General features: G+C 38.4%; 1 protein-coding gene across 5 annotated transcripts; it reads left to right on the plus strand.

Moving 5' to 3' along the window:
* Window positions 1-29: 29 nt before the first annotated feature.
* Window positions 30-14,954, plus strand: ZDHHC6 (zinc finger DHHC-type palmitoyltransferase 6). 5 transcript variants are annotated; one of them, XM_043475435.1, is made up of 11 exons: window positions 31-377; window positions 1,277-1,745; window positions 2,359-2,450; window positions 3,610-3,769; window positions 5,036-5,197; window positions 6,719-6,772; window positions 10,762-10,929; window positions 12,306-12,347; window positions 13,060-13,205; window positions 13,300-13,346; window positions 14,346-14,954. In XM_043475435.1, the coding sequence occupies exons 2-11, from the start codon at window positions 1,479-1,481 to the stop codon at window positions 14,447-14,449; spliced, it is 1,242 nt and encodes a 413-aa protein (XP_043331370.1). In that variant the 5' UTR covers window positions 31-377; window positions 1,277-1,478; the 3' UTR covers window positions 14,450-14,954. The 5 variants fall into 5 exon arrangements, with proteins under 5 accessions (XP_043331372.1, XP_043331370.1, XP_043331369.1 ...); XM_043475434.1 differs by having other exon boundaries at window positions 31-266; XM_043475437.1 differs by lacking the exon at window positions 5,036-5,197 and having other exon boundaries at window positions 30-266.
* Window positions 14,955-15,628: the final 674 nt, after the last annotated feature.

Genomic DNA, 15,628 nt, shown 5'->3' on the forward strand with positions numbered 1-15,628 from the left:
TGCGGCGAACCTCCCGGAAGTGGCTGTCACGGAGACTGCGCACTGAGCCCGAGCGGGAGAGAAGCTTGAGGGCGCTGGCGGAGAGACGCGCGGGTCGTGGCTGGTCGCGCACCCCAGCTTCTAGCGCACGGAATTTACTTTCTCCTTGCGCTGGGCGGGGGTACCCAGGACGGAGTTATCCGAGCGGGAGAGAGTCTGCTCCGGGTGAGCCCGAGCCGCCCCAGAAATGCGATGGCCGAGGAGCGGGCACTGAGGACCGGACCGAGGTGGGAGTCAAAGCAGGGGACGTGATTTTGCGGTCATCGCCCCACCCGAATGAGGCCAGCATCTCCAGAAAGTCGAGACCAACTACCCTTACCAAGATGTTCGTCCCCTGCGTGAGGATTTCTCAGTGCTCTGCTCCATAACACGGGAGGGAAACTGAGGCACTAGCCAGCGCGGGCTTGCGTGGAAATCTTTTGTTACTCTGGCTCTCAGATCTTCGCTTGACTCACTCCAGTCCAGTCCTAAATAGCCTTCTACAGATCTTCCCGGCGCTCGCGGTCCTGCCTTCCTGGTCCCTCGCCTTTTTTTTTTCCCCCTTCCCTGAAATATCCTTATTCGTGCTTTTTCTCATATACGCCTCCGGTCCTGAGTTCACACACACTTCTCTCTCCTCACCTCCTCTCGCTCCTCCCCTCCCCTCCTTGAGCTTTCATTCTCCGGTTTCTTTACCTCTAACACAAACAGACTTTAAGTTAGCCTTTGAGGGGCGACCGCAGGCAAACGGTGTAGACCTTGTCTGGATCATACTGGATTTAATTCAAGAGTGGGTAGGAGGCAGTTTAGAACTCTGTAAAGGAAGTTTGATGATTTGGCTTCTGTCGGGTTCAGCTGTCAATCACCCAAGTGGGTTAATCGCTCAGCCTCTCTGAGCCATTTTCCTTTCAGTGAAGAAGGAAGCTGGATTAGGTCAACCATAAGGTCCTGCATCCCGGCTCCAAATTTTTTTGTTTCATGCAGCCTTTCACTGAACGGTTGCAGGGACATAGTCCTCTGACAAGTTGGGAACAAAGGGAAAAAAACTACCACTTAAGAATCATGGATCCAGTTTACCTGCCATTCAGAATTGACTAAAGTTTGGATAAAATGAAAATGGTTCTTTCTGATATTTGGTGAGATACTCATTTCATAGTAATGTACTTGTGAGCTGCTTCTATTTAGGTGATTATTGAAATTAACAAATACAGTAGATAGTAAAATGTCTTAATGAACCTTCTCATTTTGTTTTCTTTAGATTAAGTTTCAAACCAAGGTACTGGATTCTCCTAGATAAAAAGTGTCTAACAGTGAAAATGGTGTAATCTGCATTAACATCCCACAACGTGAAGACATGACAGTTAAGGAACACACACGGACTTGTGGCACAAGGAAATGTGTGCACAGAAAAAGGAAATCTGTAATCCTTTAAAAACTGAAAGACATTTTTCCTCACCAAAATGGGTACATTCTGCTCAGTTGTCAAGTTTGAAAATCTCCAAGAATTAAAGAGACTTTGTCACTGGGGTCCCATTATAGCCCTTGGTGTTATAGCAATATGTTCCACCATGGCCATGATTGACTCTGTGTTGTGGTATTGGCCCTTACATACCACTGGAGGAAGTGTGAATTTCATCATGTTGATAAACTGGACTGTCATGATTCTTTATAATTACTTCAATGCCATGTTTGTTGGTCCTGGCTTCGTCCCTCTGGGGTGGAAACCGGTAAGAGAAAGGTTCCTTAAAGTGGTGAACCCTCATGTTAATCATATATTTAGTTTTTGCCTTACCTGCCAACCAGTAATATCAAACATAGCCTACTTTTTACTTTGGTGGAGACTAAGCATATTATTCTAATCACTGGTCATTTAGAGCTCAAAGAATTTTTTTCATAGCTGCTTGAAAGTATTTCCCAAAGTGATTTCAATGAAAAAATTTAAAAAATGGAGTGGTAATAATGAGTACATGCTCTTAAGTGTCTAGGAAACACTGTATATTGTGTACCTCATAATTCCACAGTGTGGTTTGGCTCTAGGATATTTTTTTCACGCCACATATTAACATCCCTCATAACTGAGAAAACTGCTTTAGAAGCTACTAGTTTGTAAAGTATTCAGAAACAATGGGCAGCTTATAACAAGCCAAGCCTTGTGAATAAATACTGTGGTTTGATTTTCATTTATGGGAGATGGGAAAAAGATGGAATTTGAATTTTAGCTTGCATTGCCAGCCCTTCTTTTTGGCTAAATTTTTTTTTAAATAATGAATTTCTGATAATAGGAATATCACTTTTCCAATTACCCAGAAATTTATGTTTTGTTTGCATTTCACTGCCAAGGAAAATTCTCAGGATAGCGTGTACCTCCAGTATTGTAAAGTCTGCCAAGCATACAAGGCACCACGGTCACATCACTGCAGAAAGTGCAACAGGTACTGTCTGTCTTTGCTCTTTATTGAAGATTGATCAACTTGATACTGGCCTTTTGTTATTCTCTCTAGCACATCAATCCTAGTTTTATTCCCTGCAAGGTGACTACTTTATAAACAATGTTGTTAACATACTTGTGTCCATAATCTTATATTTTACTTTTACATTGTCAATTCTGATCATGAAGGTCTCACTGTTTCTTCCTGCCATGACAGGAACAGGATAAAATGTTATACTTTAAGTTGTTTTCATAAATCAGGGTTAACTGTCGACTGTCATATTAACTAGCCTTAGAATTGTTCTGAGTCTCAATTACAAAGGAGACCTGCTTTTTCCATTATTTAGTTGAGTCACATTTACACTTACATAAATCTAATAAGTGAATTCAGGTGCCTATTATCACAAGTATTTAATATAAAAGCCTTAATTGGAAGAAAACAGAATCACTGTAAAAAATGTGGATTAAGCTATTGATAGAACCTTTGTAAATGAACATCAGTATCCACTGATAAATAAGAAATTTATGATGCTAATTCTGAGGTTTAGGGGGACCATTGGAGGGGCAAATAAAGTTTAGTTTGAGGCAAGAAAATTTTCTTCTAACAACCTCAAGGAAAGGAAACAGAGTAAGACTTCACTTACTAAACCACATCTTATATTCCAGAGTTAGCTTGCTTAGCTCAGACACTCTACATGTAAAGGATAAGAACAGGAAGGAAGGAAGTTACAAGTGTCTGCCAGGCCGCATCAGCCCCAGTGGAGATTTAGAAGTAATTTTGTTCAGTCTCTGTTGTTTTCCACTCCAGTCACTGCATTTCAGAGCAAGAGGAAAATCAGGAACCATGCTTATTTTTTTATAATGAACCTCTCAGTGGGCCTCCTGACTTCTTTAAACAAACTTACTTGTAGCAGATGTCTTTTTCCTCAGAAGCCATTACAAAGCCTGCCCTTTCTTTGGCTTTTTAAAATTTAAAGGAAGTCACTGTTCATAGTTATTTAAAAACTCATAAAAATTTTTCTTTCTGTTCTATGAAGTATTATTCCTCTGTGACTCATGCGTGGACATTCTGGATTCCTATGTGCTTGATCTTTTGAAGACCAAAGTTATTTCAAGTAGACAGGATTTTCTGCCTCATGTTTTCTATAAATTTTTCCTGTTAGATGTGTAATGAAGATGGACCATCACTGTCCTTGGATCAACAACTGCTGCGGCTACCAGAATCATGCTTCCTTCACACTGTTCCTCCTTTTAGCACCACTGGGTTGTATTCACGCTGCCTTTATTTTTGTTATGACGATGTATACGCAACTTTATAATCGGGTAAGTGAAAACGTTTGTTATCAAATCAGAAATTAAATAGTAGTTATCAAGATTGTTTAAGAAGTCCATTTTAGAAATAGGTGTTCTGCAGTTTAGGTGGGGAAATAGAACTTTGTTTTACCTTTACAAGGATTCCTTTTTTAAAAAGCTTTAAAACAGTTTTTAAGATGAGGAAAAATTATTTTGTTCTGGAAACTCACCGTATATGCTATAGTTGAAGTTATACTATGTATAACTTATTGGACTTCAATAAGCTATGGTAGAGGATAGTTAGAGGAAAAAGCAGAAGAGTGGGAAGAAAAAGACAATACAAGTGCTGTCTGTTTCCATTTGATCCCGTAGCCATTTGCAGTTCTTCCGTTCATTTCTAAATCCAGTGCTCCAGAACATGGCTCACAGCAAGTGCACATTCTTAAATATCGTACAACTGATTGAGTTGATTTATGAGCACATGGTTATGAGATAAAGTTTGGTGGTCACAAATTCAGGTCCTTAAAGAGGCCTGGAGGGTAAATGAGGGACCCAAGCCTAATGGGAAACTGGAAAACACATGCCCTTCACACAGAGGACAACCCATATTTTACTTCAGCCATTTATTGATGTTTGGAACTGGAAAACACATGCCCTTCACACAGAGGACAACCCATATTTTACTTCAGCCATTTATTGATGTTTGGAAATCCAGCCTGGCAGTGCCAGATCATCTGGCTTTTCAAGAAAAATCTGAAAACCCTGACTTTCTATATGCAATCTGATTTCTAAACCATTAAATTTCTAAATGTTGGTACCTCACTCTGAATATTTTAAAACATTTTGCAGGCAAGGCAGGACATGTTTTGACCTACATGTTACTAGTGCTTAAACCTCTGGTTGTGGAACAAGAGGGAAGAAACCACTGAATCTTAGGCTATCTTTGTCACGATGGAAGAGCACTATAAATATAGGAAAGCGAGGAGAAGATGGGAGACACAGTTACAACTTAGATTTGTGTCCACTGTCATTCATCCCCAGTAATGCATATGCAGTCTACCTAATGCTTTCTGAGCAAACAATGACAAACAAAAAACATGTGACAATACCAAAGAGGATATCACACATGTCACTATGAGTTCAAGCCACAGTATTAATTAGAAAAGTTACATTTGCTTTGGCCACAGTAGCACATTGTCATTTGCTGATCTTCTTGATCAAGTGGTTTTAAATGGTACAGTAGAGTCTCACCATTTACGACAACCAAGTATTTCTTGTGGGTGGTGTTGTTTGCAGCTCTCCTTTGGGTGGAACACGGTCAAGATTGATATGAGTGCAGCCCGGAGAGACCCTCTTCCAATTATTCCTTTTGGATTAGCTGCATTTGCTGCCACCTTGTTTGCCTTGGGATTAGCTTTAGGAACAACCATAGCTGTTGGGATGTTGTTTTTTATCCAGGTAAGCTCCTCTATTACCTCTAGCTAACACTGTCGAGTAATTGGGGCTGCTTGTAATGAGAAAGAGGAAAAAAAGCTGCATTTAAGTATGCCGTGTGAAATGGAGATTATTGTTACTTTTTCCATCTAAGTGATGAATTTTATCTTCTGCTTGTCAGATAATTTCAAAGTGACTTTGCCAGCATTTCTGGGTAATGATTTAATTTAAAAAATCCTAAGTTAGAGTTACATAGCATTGAGAAAGCTCTTCTCACAGCATCTCTTGATGTTCACATCAACCCCAAAAGAAGTCAAAGAGGAGTATTATTTTCCCATCCTTGCAGATGAGTAGTTGAGTCGCAAGAAGATTAAGTGACATACCCAATATCATCCATTCGTGCATTCAGTAAACATAATTATTAATGTTATTTTATAATGGCATATTAATCAAAAGCATAATAACATAGCTAACGTTTATGGAGTGCTATTTTAGGTCTTTTACATATGTTAGCTCATTTAATCTCCATAACAACCCTGTGATATTGGTGCTACTTAATGTCTGCTCTATGATGAATCACTCTGCTAATTTCTGAGTCTACAATAATGAGAATGAAGACCTGCCTGTCATTAAATCAGGGTCATGTGTATATCGTAGATTTATGTACAAAGTGCTATGAGCGACCAGAGAAGGAGGATGTGACCCTGAAGAGATCAAAAAATAGTTCTTATGACTCATTGTATTTGTTTCATTAGTGTATTCATTCATTGAAGGCCCACCATGAACCAGGTATTGTGCTAGGCCCTTGGAATATGGTAAGGACTCCTAGTCCAGGTTGTTCTTACTGTGTCACACTGTCTCCATGAAGGCACAACCAGACATCAGAGGATTGCAGAACTCATAGAATTAGAAATGCTGCGCTATAGGCCCTGATGGATTATGCAACCCTTTTTGAACTCTTAGTTTTAAAATAACCTGGTTTGGGTTATATTTCGTATTTTTTATTAGCCTGCAATCAAATTCTTTGAAAAGTTTTCCCCAATGCCTGTAATTAAGAATCATATTAGAAATAAACTAAGGTCATGTGGTGTAAAAACCTACATAAATGGAATTGTCATTTCTAGGAAAATCAAAAATAGAATCAAGACTGAGTATACTCAGATTTTAAGGCAAACAGAATGTCTAGGTTGACTGTAATGAGTCACTGTTACTTGTAATAAATAGGCTAATCATGCATTTAAGATTTATTAAAAATAGTGGTAAAATTTTAATGCAAAATATGTTAATGCTGATTGAATGGATTGTATCAATATTTTATTAATACTCTGGAAAACTTATTCAGAAGGTAATACTTAAAGCATGATTTTTTATTTAAGCTGTAGATTCAGATTTGATGGTGGATTGATGAAGTCATATGAAGATATAGTCCAATGGTTTAGAGTCAGATGAACCACTGTCTCATAGGGGTAGTGTAAAGATGATAATTTTTTTTTAAGATGATAATCTTAAATGAACCAGTAACATTTTAAATTTTACTCTTTCCAGATGAAAATAATTCTCAGAAACAAAACTTCTATTGAATCATGGATTGAAGAGAAGGTAAATTTTAGAATTATTTTCTTAATTTTGATAAAGTGCTGATTAACTAATAGATCAGATTAACTAGTAAATGTCCCCAAATGAAAGCTTGACTACCAAATGGCTTCCTTATGTCACTTGCATGCCATGTGAAGGGTGGTTACAGGAACTGTTTGATTTATTCCTGTTTCAGTAAAACTCCCACAGAACCATCTCACACGGAATTGTTCTGAGTCATGCAGAAGCCATTTGGCCATCCTCTCAGACTGGAGGGGAAGGGAGCTTCTGTCCTACCAACGTGCCGTCCCATAGGCTTTACACATCAGATAGAGCGTAGAACCTGTAGCTTGTCACAAACCTCACAACCTCCAATACATACTTCACATTGTCCGTTGTGATTCTGATGTTAAAATATGCCCTGCTCCCTATTTAAGACTTCTCAGAGCCTTTCCATCCCTGTAGCTTACTGGGGTTTTTAAACCCAGTGCACTGGGGCCCAGGCAGATAACCTAGAGGAGTGGAGCCAACCTGTGCTCCAGAGCTGCCCAGCCGACCAAGCTCATTGTTGGCACAGAGAAATCCTCACCTAGTATTGTGAGATGTAATTTTTTTTCCCAAGAAAAACCAGAAATCTGGATTTTTATGTTACCTTCTTTGTTTTTAAGCATTAGGAAGCAATTCAAATTAAAAGCAAAATAAACAGAAAACCTTCATGGGCCAAAGAAAACAACCTATAGGACATATTTAACCCCCTAGCAGCTAGTTGGTGAGTTTTAATTTGTAGCAGCAGCTCTCAAACTTCAGTCTTGGGACCTTTTGTTGTTTGTTGTTTAGCAACTAATTCGTGCCTAGCTCTTCTGCGACCTCATGGACGATAGCCCTCTAGGCCGTGTCTGTGGGATTTCTCAGGCAAGAATACTGGAGTGGGTTGCCATTTCCTTCTCCAGGGGATCTTCCTGACCCTGGGTTGGAACCCACATCTTCTGCATTGAAAGGTGGATGCTCTGCCACTGAACCATCAGGGAAGCCCCTCAGGACCTTTTACATTCTCAAAAATTGTTAAGTACACTAAAGGGCTTTTATTAATTATACTATTGGGTATTATATCTATTGACATTTGCCATATTTTCTAACTGAGAAAACCTTTGAATATTATTTCATTTAAAAATAGCAGTAATAAATCCATTATATGTTAATAAAATAACATTTCTGGAAAAATAATTAAATTTTCCAAAATAAATAGAATAGGGAGAGTGGCATTGTTTCATGTTTTTACAAATTTCTTTAATATCTGACTCAACAGAAGACAGTTGGATTATCACATCTACTTCTCCGTTCAGTCTGTTGAGATATGTTGCTTTGATTGAAGTATATGAAGAAAATTCAACCTTAAACAGATAAGTAGGTTGAAAAGGATATTTTAACATGCCTTTTAGATAATGGTGGACATTCTTTGGTAGTAACAATACATTATAATTTGACAAGTTCTAGTTGTTGAGAGGTTAGTTGCATGTTAGATCTAAAATTACATCAGTCAAGTTTTTGTATTCTTTTGTATTCAATTCCATCAATCTGTCTTGCTCTTTGAATGGATCTTTTACCCATATAGGGCATCAGGCATTGGTCTTTTGGAACATACTGGTTTACAGATTTACACAGATTTTTAGAGTGTTGATATAGTTCATTATTCAAGATGTAAATCCATTTGTATCACTACCAGTTTGATGGGGGAAATCTTTAAATATTGGAAAGCTGTCAAGCTCATAATGGTGATGTAAATTTTCCAAATTCTAATTTTTATTTGAAAGCCTTACATTTTTCACTAGCAACAAATAGTTGTTTGTATGAAGTAATAGCTTGACTTTGTTCATTTTCAAGAAGACATCCACTAAATACTGAAGCCTGACTAACTTTGGTTTGTCTGTTACATCACTCATTCTTTTAAACAAAAATAGCATTGCATGAAAAAAGCTGGCTGCACAGCTTTAATTGACTCACAACTCATACAGGTGTTTTCCTTGAGACGAGCATTTTGTCATGCTTTATGTGTATTTCCTATTTTGTCACACAGAATATTAAAAAGACATCTACTTTGAGGGCTGAGATTTAATAAAAATAACTTTTATTCATCAAGACATTTTTATGTAAAACTGGGCTTTTTGTTGGTTTGGTTTGGTGTGAATGGAGTATGTAGCAATGAAGAATATAACACCTTGGTGCCTGTCTTGATGCCAACATAAGGTGTCAGCAATTTCACCCACCATTGCAAATGTCAACACCATGAAAGAAGGCAAAATGTCTTAGTATTGTTATCAAAGTTGTCTGACTTTGTTCAGCCCCAAGAAGAGGTCTTGGGGACTGAAGGAGATGCACAAAGCATACTTTTAGAAACATGGATGTACAAGTTTATGTCCAAGCTCCTTGGCTTATGCATAAAAACTGTTCATGTCTTCCCCTTACCTGCTTCTCCAGTTCATTTCCACCCCTCCCCATCTATTCATACTCCGTACCGGCTAATGCCAAATAGTTTACACATCTTTTGCTTCTGTATTTTTCCACATGTTGCTCCCTCTGTCTAGAACATTCTTCCTACCTCTTTTTTCCTTATTTCTTGCCCCTTGAGACTTGGTTCAGCTGTCACTTCCTCCGAGGAGCGTTCCTTGACTGTCCCTAGACCAAGTGAAGTCCTTCTCTTCCCTTTTCCCATGGCCCCTGCTGCACGTCTCTGTCGGTTTTTAACACACGCTGTGCACGCAGTTCCCTCTTCACTGTGTGCTTCTCTCAGACAGACTCCACGCCTCTGTTGTTTTTGTAAACTGCTCTCATCCTTAACACTTTGTCTTTTTTAATATTCTAGGTCTCTCTTCTCTGAGGCTCTTAATCCATTTTAAGACGCTGAAGTTTTTGTTTCTAAGAAGGGAAAAGAAGTTACTCATTATCAGGGTGGGGATGGACTTACATGTTTTCATGTTACAGCTTGACAATTCTTGTAATTGAATTATTATCAATATCACTTTATAAGTAACTGCAAGAAGCTTTTCTCTAAAATACTATTCTATGATAATATTTCAGGGTATAATCTCTAGTTAGCATAATATGTTGACATTAGATTAACTGTTTTGCCGATGACCAAGGCTATTTGTAAAGTGCCACACTAAATCTAGAAGTTATTTTAAAACTGGCAGTATATTGCTCAGTAAAAATCAAATAAATGATTCTATTAAGTTAAAGAAAATGGGTCAAAATTACCATATGTTATTACACAATAAATGTCAACTGGGTTTGTATACTTATTGTAGGAATAAACAGTGTTATCTTTATACCACTAGGTGTCAGTAGAAATTCAGAAATTCTAAGTTTATTCCCTTAGGTAAAAGATGACAATTTAAATGCCTAGAATATAATTTATGAAACCTGGATATATATATGCATAAAATATGCATATAAATGCCTATGTAAGTATGCAGACATATGTAATGGTATGTAAAACTGAAAGATCTCTTACACTTACCTGCTAACTTTAAAAAAAAAATAATTTTCATAAAATAACTCACCTGTCACACCTTTCCTGGCCATTCCTACAAGTTCCTTCCAGCCTGAATAAACCCTTGTTTTCTCTTAAATCTCTTTGTTAACATCTGTTCTTTACACCTGGATTCTTTTGTTCTACTGAACAAGTAGGAACATTGAGGATTTTTTATATATGAAATAAAGTTACTAACTTTTAATATGCATTTTTGAATGCTTAAATTCAGTCTTATTTAGATTTATTCCCAAAAAAGCCCTGCCACACATTTTGTGGATGATCTTACACAAGGTTGGCGTTTGTGTGTCAAGTTCTCCCTATATTGTGATAAGTGTTTATTACTCCTGTGCATTCTAATGTTGTAACAAGGAGGAGGTATTTTTAGAAGTGACACAAATTTGAGGAATAACTGTTCTCAATTGTCTGTTGCCAAAAGCCATTTAAGGCAGGTATATCTGCCGTCTTACCTCTTTGTTACCCACAGGCTAAAGATCGAATTCAGTATTATCAACTAGATGAAGTCTTTGTTTTTCCTTATGATATGGGAAGTAGATGGAAGAACTTCAAACAAGTGTTCACATGGTCAGGGGTCCCTGAAGGAGATGGACTGGATTGGCCAATAAGAGAAGGCTGTCACCAGTACAGCTTAACAGTGAGTGTTCTGTTCAAATAGTCTTCCTTTTTACTCCACCGTCTTCCTCTTAACTTCTCCTTAACTCCAATGGCATTTTATCGTAAAATAAGTAATAAGAATTGTTTCAGCATGTCAAAATGAATCTAAGTGAATTCCCAAGCACTCCTTGTATCATGTCCCTCCTTCAATTTAAATCTCTTATCTCACCATACCTGTGAGATAAAAGTCCTGATTCCTTACCTTGGATTTATAAAACCCAGCCAAAAGCTACCTTTCACCTACATCCTTTTCATGCCGTTCATGGGGTTCTTGTGGAGAAGGAAATGGCAACCCACTCCAGTACTCTTGCCTGGAAAATGCCATGGATGGAGGAGCCTGGTGGGCTGCAGTCCATGGGGTCGCAAAGAGTTGGACACAACTGAGCGACTTCACTTTTTTTCTTTCTATAGTTCCTTTTGGAGAAGGAAATGGCAACCCACTCCACTGTTCTTGCCTGGAGAATCCCATGGACGGAGAGGCCTGGTGGGCTGCAGTCTATGGGGTTGCACAGAGTCGGACATGACTAAGCAACTAACATGTACACATGGGGTTCTCGAGGCAAGAATGCTGAGGTGGTTTGCCATTCCCTTCACTGGACCACATTTTGTCAGACCACCTACATCCTGGAGGAAATCAGCCTTTCCAATCAGCCTAGTCCACTCAGCAAATCCCTGATACAGTTCTTCCCCCACAGTTTTTTCTATGCCATATGACCTCCTCTTTATCAGAAATTACTCAGACCAGCTCCAGTCCCCCCACCCCCATCTAGACTCATCTGGATTTGGCACCTGATCATATACTAGTTTTATGAGCACATGAGGAATCCATTTTAATCTTTGTATCTTTAACTTAATTTGGCAAGATTCTAAGCAGAGATTATTTCCCCTTATATCTAGTGTAGTGTCATTTAACAAATTGTAGCTGAATAAGTGGAAAAGAGGAGGCAAAATGATGACTTTTAATCAAGACTCATTGTTGATTAACTTTGCAGTCTCTGTAAAGACTCAGTGAGTCTCTGAACTATTTCATCATAAGGGACTAGCCTGGCAGCCCCCAGAGGGCAGAGACCACATATCCTTGATTGCTGGGCCACAGGGAATGCTCTGTGACTATACACAGATAAATACATTGGAGAGGGAACACTGAGAAGAAAGTCCCACTTCAGTGTCGGTTTTTAGTCACAGAGCCTTTTTTCCATGCTTTATTTTAAAAAAAGTAGCCTTTAAATTGTAGCAATTTGAAATGTTGGAAAATTGGGAGTTTGTCATGTCACTCTGATACAGTAAATGAGGAAACCCTGTTTTTCAGTGTTGAGATATGAGATTTCATTTTTTCTTTTTGTATCTTCCAAACAGATAGAACAGTTGAAACAAAAAGCAGATAAAAGAGTCAGAAGTGTAAGTAATTCTTTTGCAGTGATACTAATTTCTTTTCCTTTTGTCAGGCTCAGCACTTTTATGTAGCTTTTAAAATTGCCTCTAAGTAAAAAACCAACTGTTGGCTTTTATTAAATAATATTTCTTAATCCACTTATTGAACTTTGATGCATTTTACTTTTGTTTTCATTCAGATAGTTTGGACTACAGGTTTGGAGGGAATTTAATCAATTTATATTGTCAATAGATAATTATCCTCAATATAGTTCCCTAGTGGGAAACTTGTCCTTAAAGTGATGCTGAACAATTAATTCAGTGGCCACAAGCTACATGTGGTTATTTAAATTTAAATTAATTTAAATTAAATAAAATTCAAATTTAAATTCCTTGGTTGCACCAGCCACGTTAAAAGTGTTCAGTATCTACTTGTGGCTAGGGGATACCACACTGTATACCCCAAGTATAAAACATCTCCACCATTGCAGAAAGTTCCATTGGGCAGCACTGCTTCTAAAATTTTATTCTTAGCCATGTGCTTGAAATGAAGGGTAAGAAAAGCCTGAGAATTAGAAGCATCAATTAATTACCTTCTATAAGGGAACTGGGTAGATAGCGAACCAGAAGGGAAAGACTTGTTGCCTGGTATTCTGGGTCTCCCTCTAACAGTTTACATTCAAGCTTAGAAAACTTCATACACGGATTAATGTTAAATTGTTCTACTCACTGATGCCAGGTCCGGTATAAAGTGATAGAAGATTATAGTGGTACCTGCTGTCCTTTGAATAGAGGAATTAAAACACTCTTCACGAGCCCCTGCACTGAAGAGCCTCGGATAAGGCTACAGAAAGGGGAATTCATCTTAGCCACAAGAGGGTTACGGTAAGTAACAGAAAATACTGAATTTCTTCTTGAATAATGAAATTGCCATCTAACCTAAAAAGAAAAATTAATTTTAATCTTTTAAATATTTCAGATACTGGTTGTATGGAGACAAAATTCTTGATGATTCCGTTTTAGAAGGTATGAACATGGAAGCAAGTGTTTAAAAGAAAAGACTGCCAGCAATAACTGCAAATTTTGCAAGAAAGCTTTTATAAAACAGTCACATGCATTAGGGGAACTATAGGAAGGCACTCATTAAGCAGCAAAAATAAGCTCCGTGTATTACTTCTCCATAGCACTTGTATTTATCGGGTCTTTGCAATGATTAGTGAACATTGGATCCCATACTTCAATATGCAGCACACACTTGTGGAAATGCTTCACTTGTGGTATTCACTCCCCAGCAGCCCTCTGAGGTTCATGCTGTCATTGACATTTGGTTGGTGAGGGAACGGAAATGTGGGGAGGCTTAGCAGTGTGCCCAAGGCCACACTACATGCAGGAACAGCCACGACTCCAGCCCACGCAGTCTGGCTCGGAGCCTGTGACTAAGCTGCTATGCTATACATGTACCCATTGAGTGAATCATTCTATTGTCATAAAAACTAGTGAATTGAAACATTCCGTGTCTTTGATTTTTTAAATTTAATTTTAAGAATTATTGCTTTAAAGATTCACCTAGGATGCTCTTTTGAAAACACTGGGTTAATCATAAATTAGCCCATGTGATAGGTTATGCAAGCTTGATACAGAAGTGCATGTGTTAGAAAAAAATCTAAAAAGCATATCTCCAGGGAGATAGGTCCCTAGAACAGATGAAGTGTTACAGTGTCAGACTCCCTCGCAGTCACACACACGTGCGTGGACACCAGGTACCCCCCCACTCCACTGGAGCACTCCTGAACATACGGATCCTTTCCCAGATGATGGAACTTGGGAAATACCTATTTTCTAGCTTGTTAGGAATGTATATATTTTAAATTTTTATTTATTTAGTTCATTAATTTTAGCCTCAAGTTGTGCTTATCAAAATGAGGGGTAATTAAAAGCTTATCAGTTTGAAGTAATAGGATTTACAAGTCTCACAGATGTCATTTTGGTATATCTATTTCATACCAATTTCATTTTCTTTCTCAGGTGTTTCAAGAATAAGAGGATGGTTCCCTAGAAACTGTGTAGAAAAGTGCCCCTGCGACGCTGAAACAGATCAAGCCCCAGAGGGCGAGAAGAAAAATAGATAGCCACTTTTGAAGTAAAATTCCTCTCAGTCTGCTCCATTACTTGAAAACTGTACATGTTACTAAAGAATTATGCAATGAGCCTACTCTGGTTAAGGTGTTCTTTTCCTCAAAGGTGCCCTAGTGCCATGATCTAAATATTTTTATTACCACTTTGAAATGGAGAAGCCATTCTGCACATGCCTTTGAATTCCTGCACCTCTCTGCCACCTCTCCTCTCCCCTAAAGGAAAAACACTTCACCCAAGTGAGTAGATTGCATTTTCTCTAGGATTTTGTGTGTGCTGCACATGGTGGACCTGACCTGCAGATAGAGATCCCCCTCTACCAGGAGCATCTGCATGCGATGCTTTTATCCTCTGTCCCCCTCGGCCGAATTTCTGATATTTCTAGATACTATAGAAATTAATTTGTCAGATTCAATATAAGCTCAGATTTTATTACCCGTCTTTTAATAATAATGATTTTGTCAAATCAAATAAAGATCAATGGCTTGTTCTGTATAAATCGTAGTTTTTACTCCAAGCATCTTTCTTTTTGCTGACTCAAAAGGAGTCTTAGTTCCTTATGGAGAAACTGCTGCTTTACCACCTCTTGGAAAATTGACATCCTTGATCATAAGTCTCAAGACATACATGTTTGCCTCAAATACTCAATTAATGGCATATTGAGATCACAGGATTCTAGTAACTTTTTTTTAAATTGAAGTATAGTTGATTGACAGTGTCACAGGTATATAGCAATGATTCAGGTATATATACACACACATATATATTCTTTTGCAGATTCTTTTCCATTATAGGTTATTACAAGATATTGAATATAGTTCTCTGGTGTACATACAGCAGGATCTCACTGATCTGTTTTATATACAGTAGTGTGTATCTGTACATGCTTAGTTGTGTTCAGCTCTTTTGTGACCCTGTGTGCTGTGGCCCGCCAGTCCCCGCTGTCCCTGGGATTCTCCAGGCCAGAGTATTGGAGTGTGCTGCCATGCCCTTCTCCAGGGGACCTCCCTGAGCCAGGAATCCAGCCCATGTCTTACATTATAGGTGGATTCTTTACTGCTGAACCAACAGGGACGCCCTAGTGTATATCTGTAAAATCTCCCATATCTCTCGTTTATCCCTCCCTGCCTCTTTCCTCTTTGGTCACCCTAAGTTTGTTTTCTATGTCTGTGAGC

This window comes from Cervus canadensis, chromosome 8 (assembly GCF_019320065.1).
Source record: "Cervus canadensis isolate Bull #8, Minnesota chromosome 8, ASM1932006v1, whole genome shotgun sequence".
Lineage (NCBI taxonomy): Eukaryota > Metazoa > Chordata > Mammalia > Artiodactyla > Cervidae > Cervus > Cervus canadensis.

Coding starts and splice junctions, on each gene's coding strand:
- ZDHHC6 (XM_043475435.1), top strand. CDS start 1,479: ATGGGTACATTCTGCTCAGTTGTCAAGTTTGAAAATCTCCAAGAATTA. Junction 3,770..5,035: donor ATACGCAACTTTATAATCGG/GTAAGTGAAAAC, acceptor TGTTGTTTGCAG/CTCTCCTTTGGGTGGAACAC. Junction 5,198..6,718: donor GGATGTTGTTTTTTATCCAG/GTAAGCTCCTCT, acceptor TACTCTTTCCAG/ATGAAAATAATTCTCAGAAA.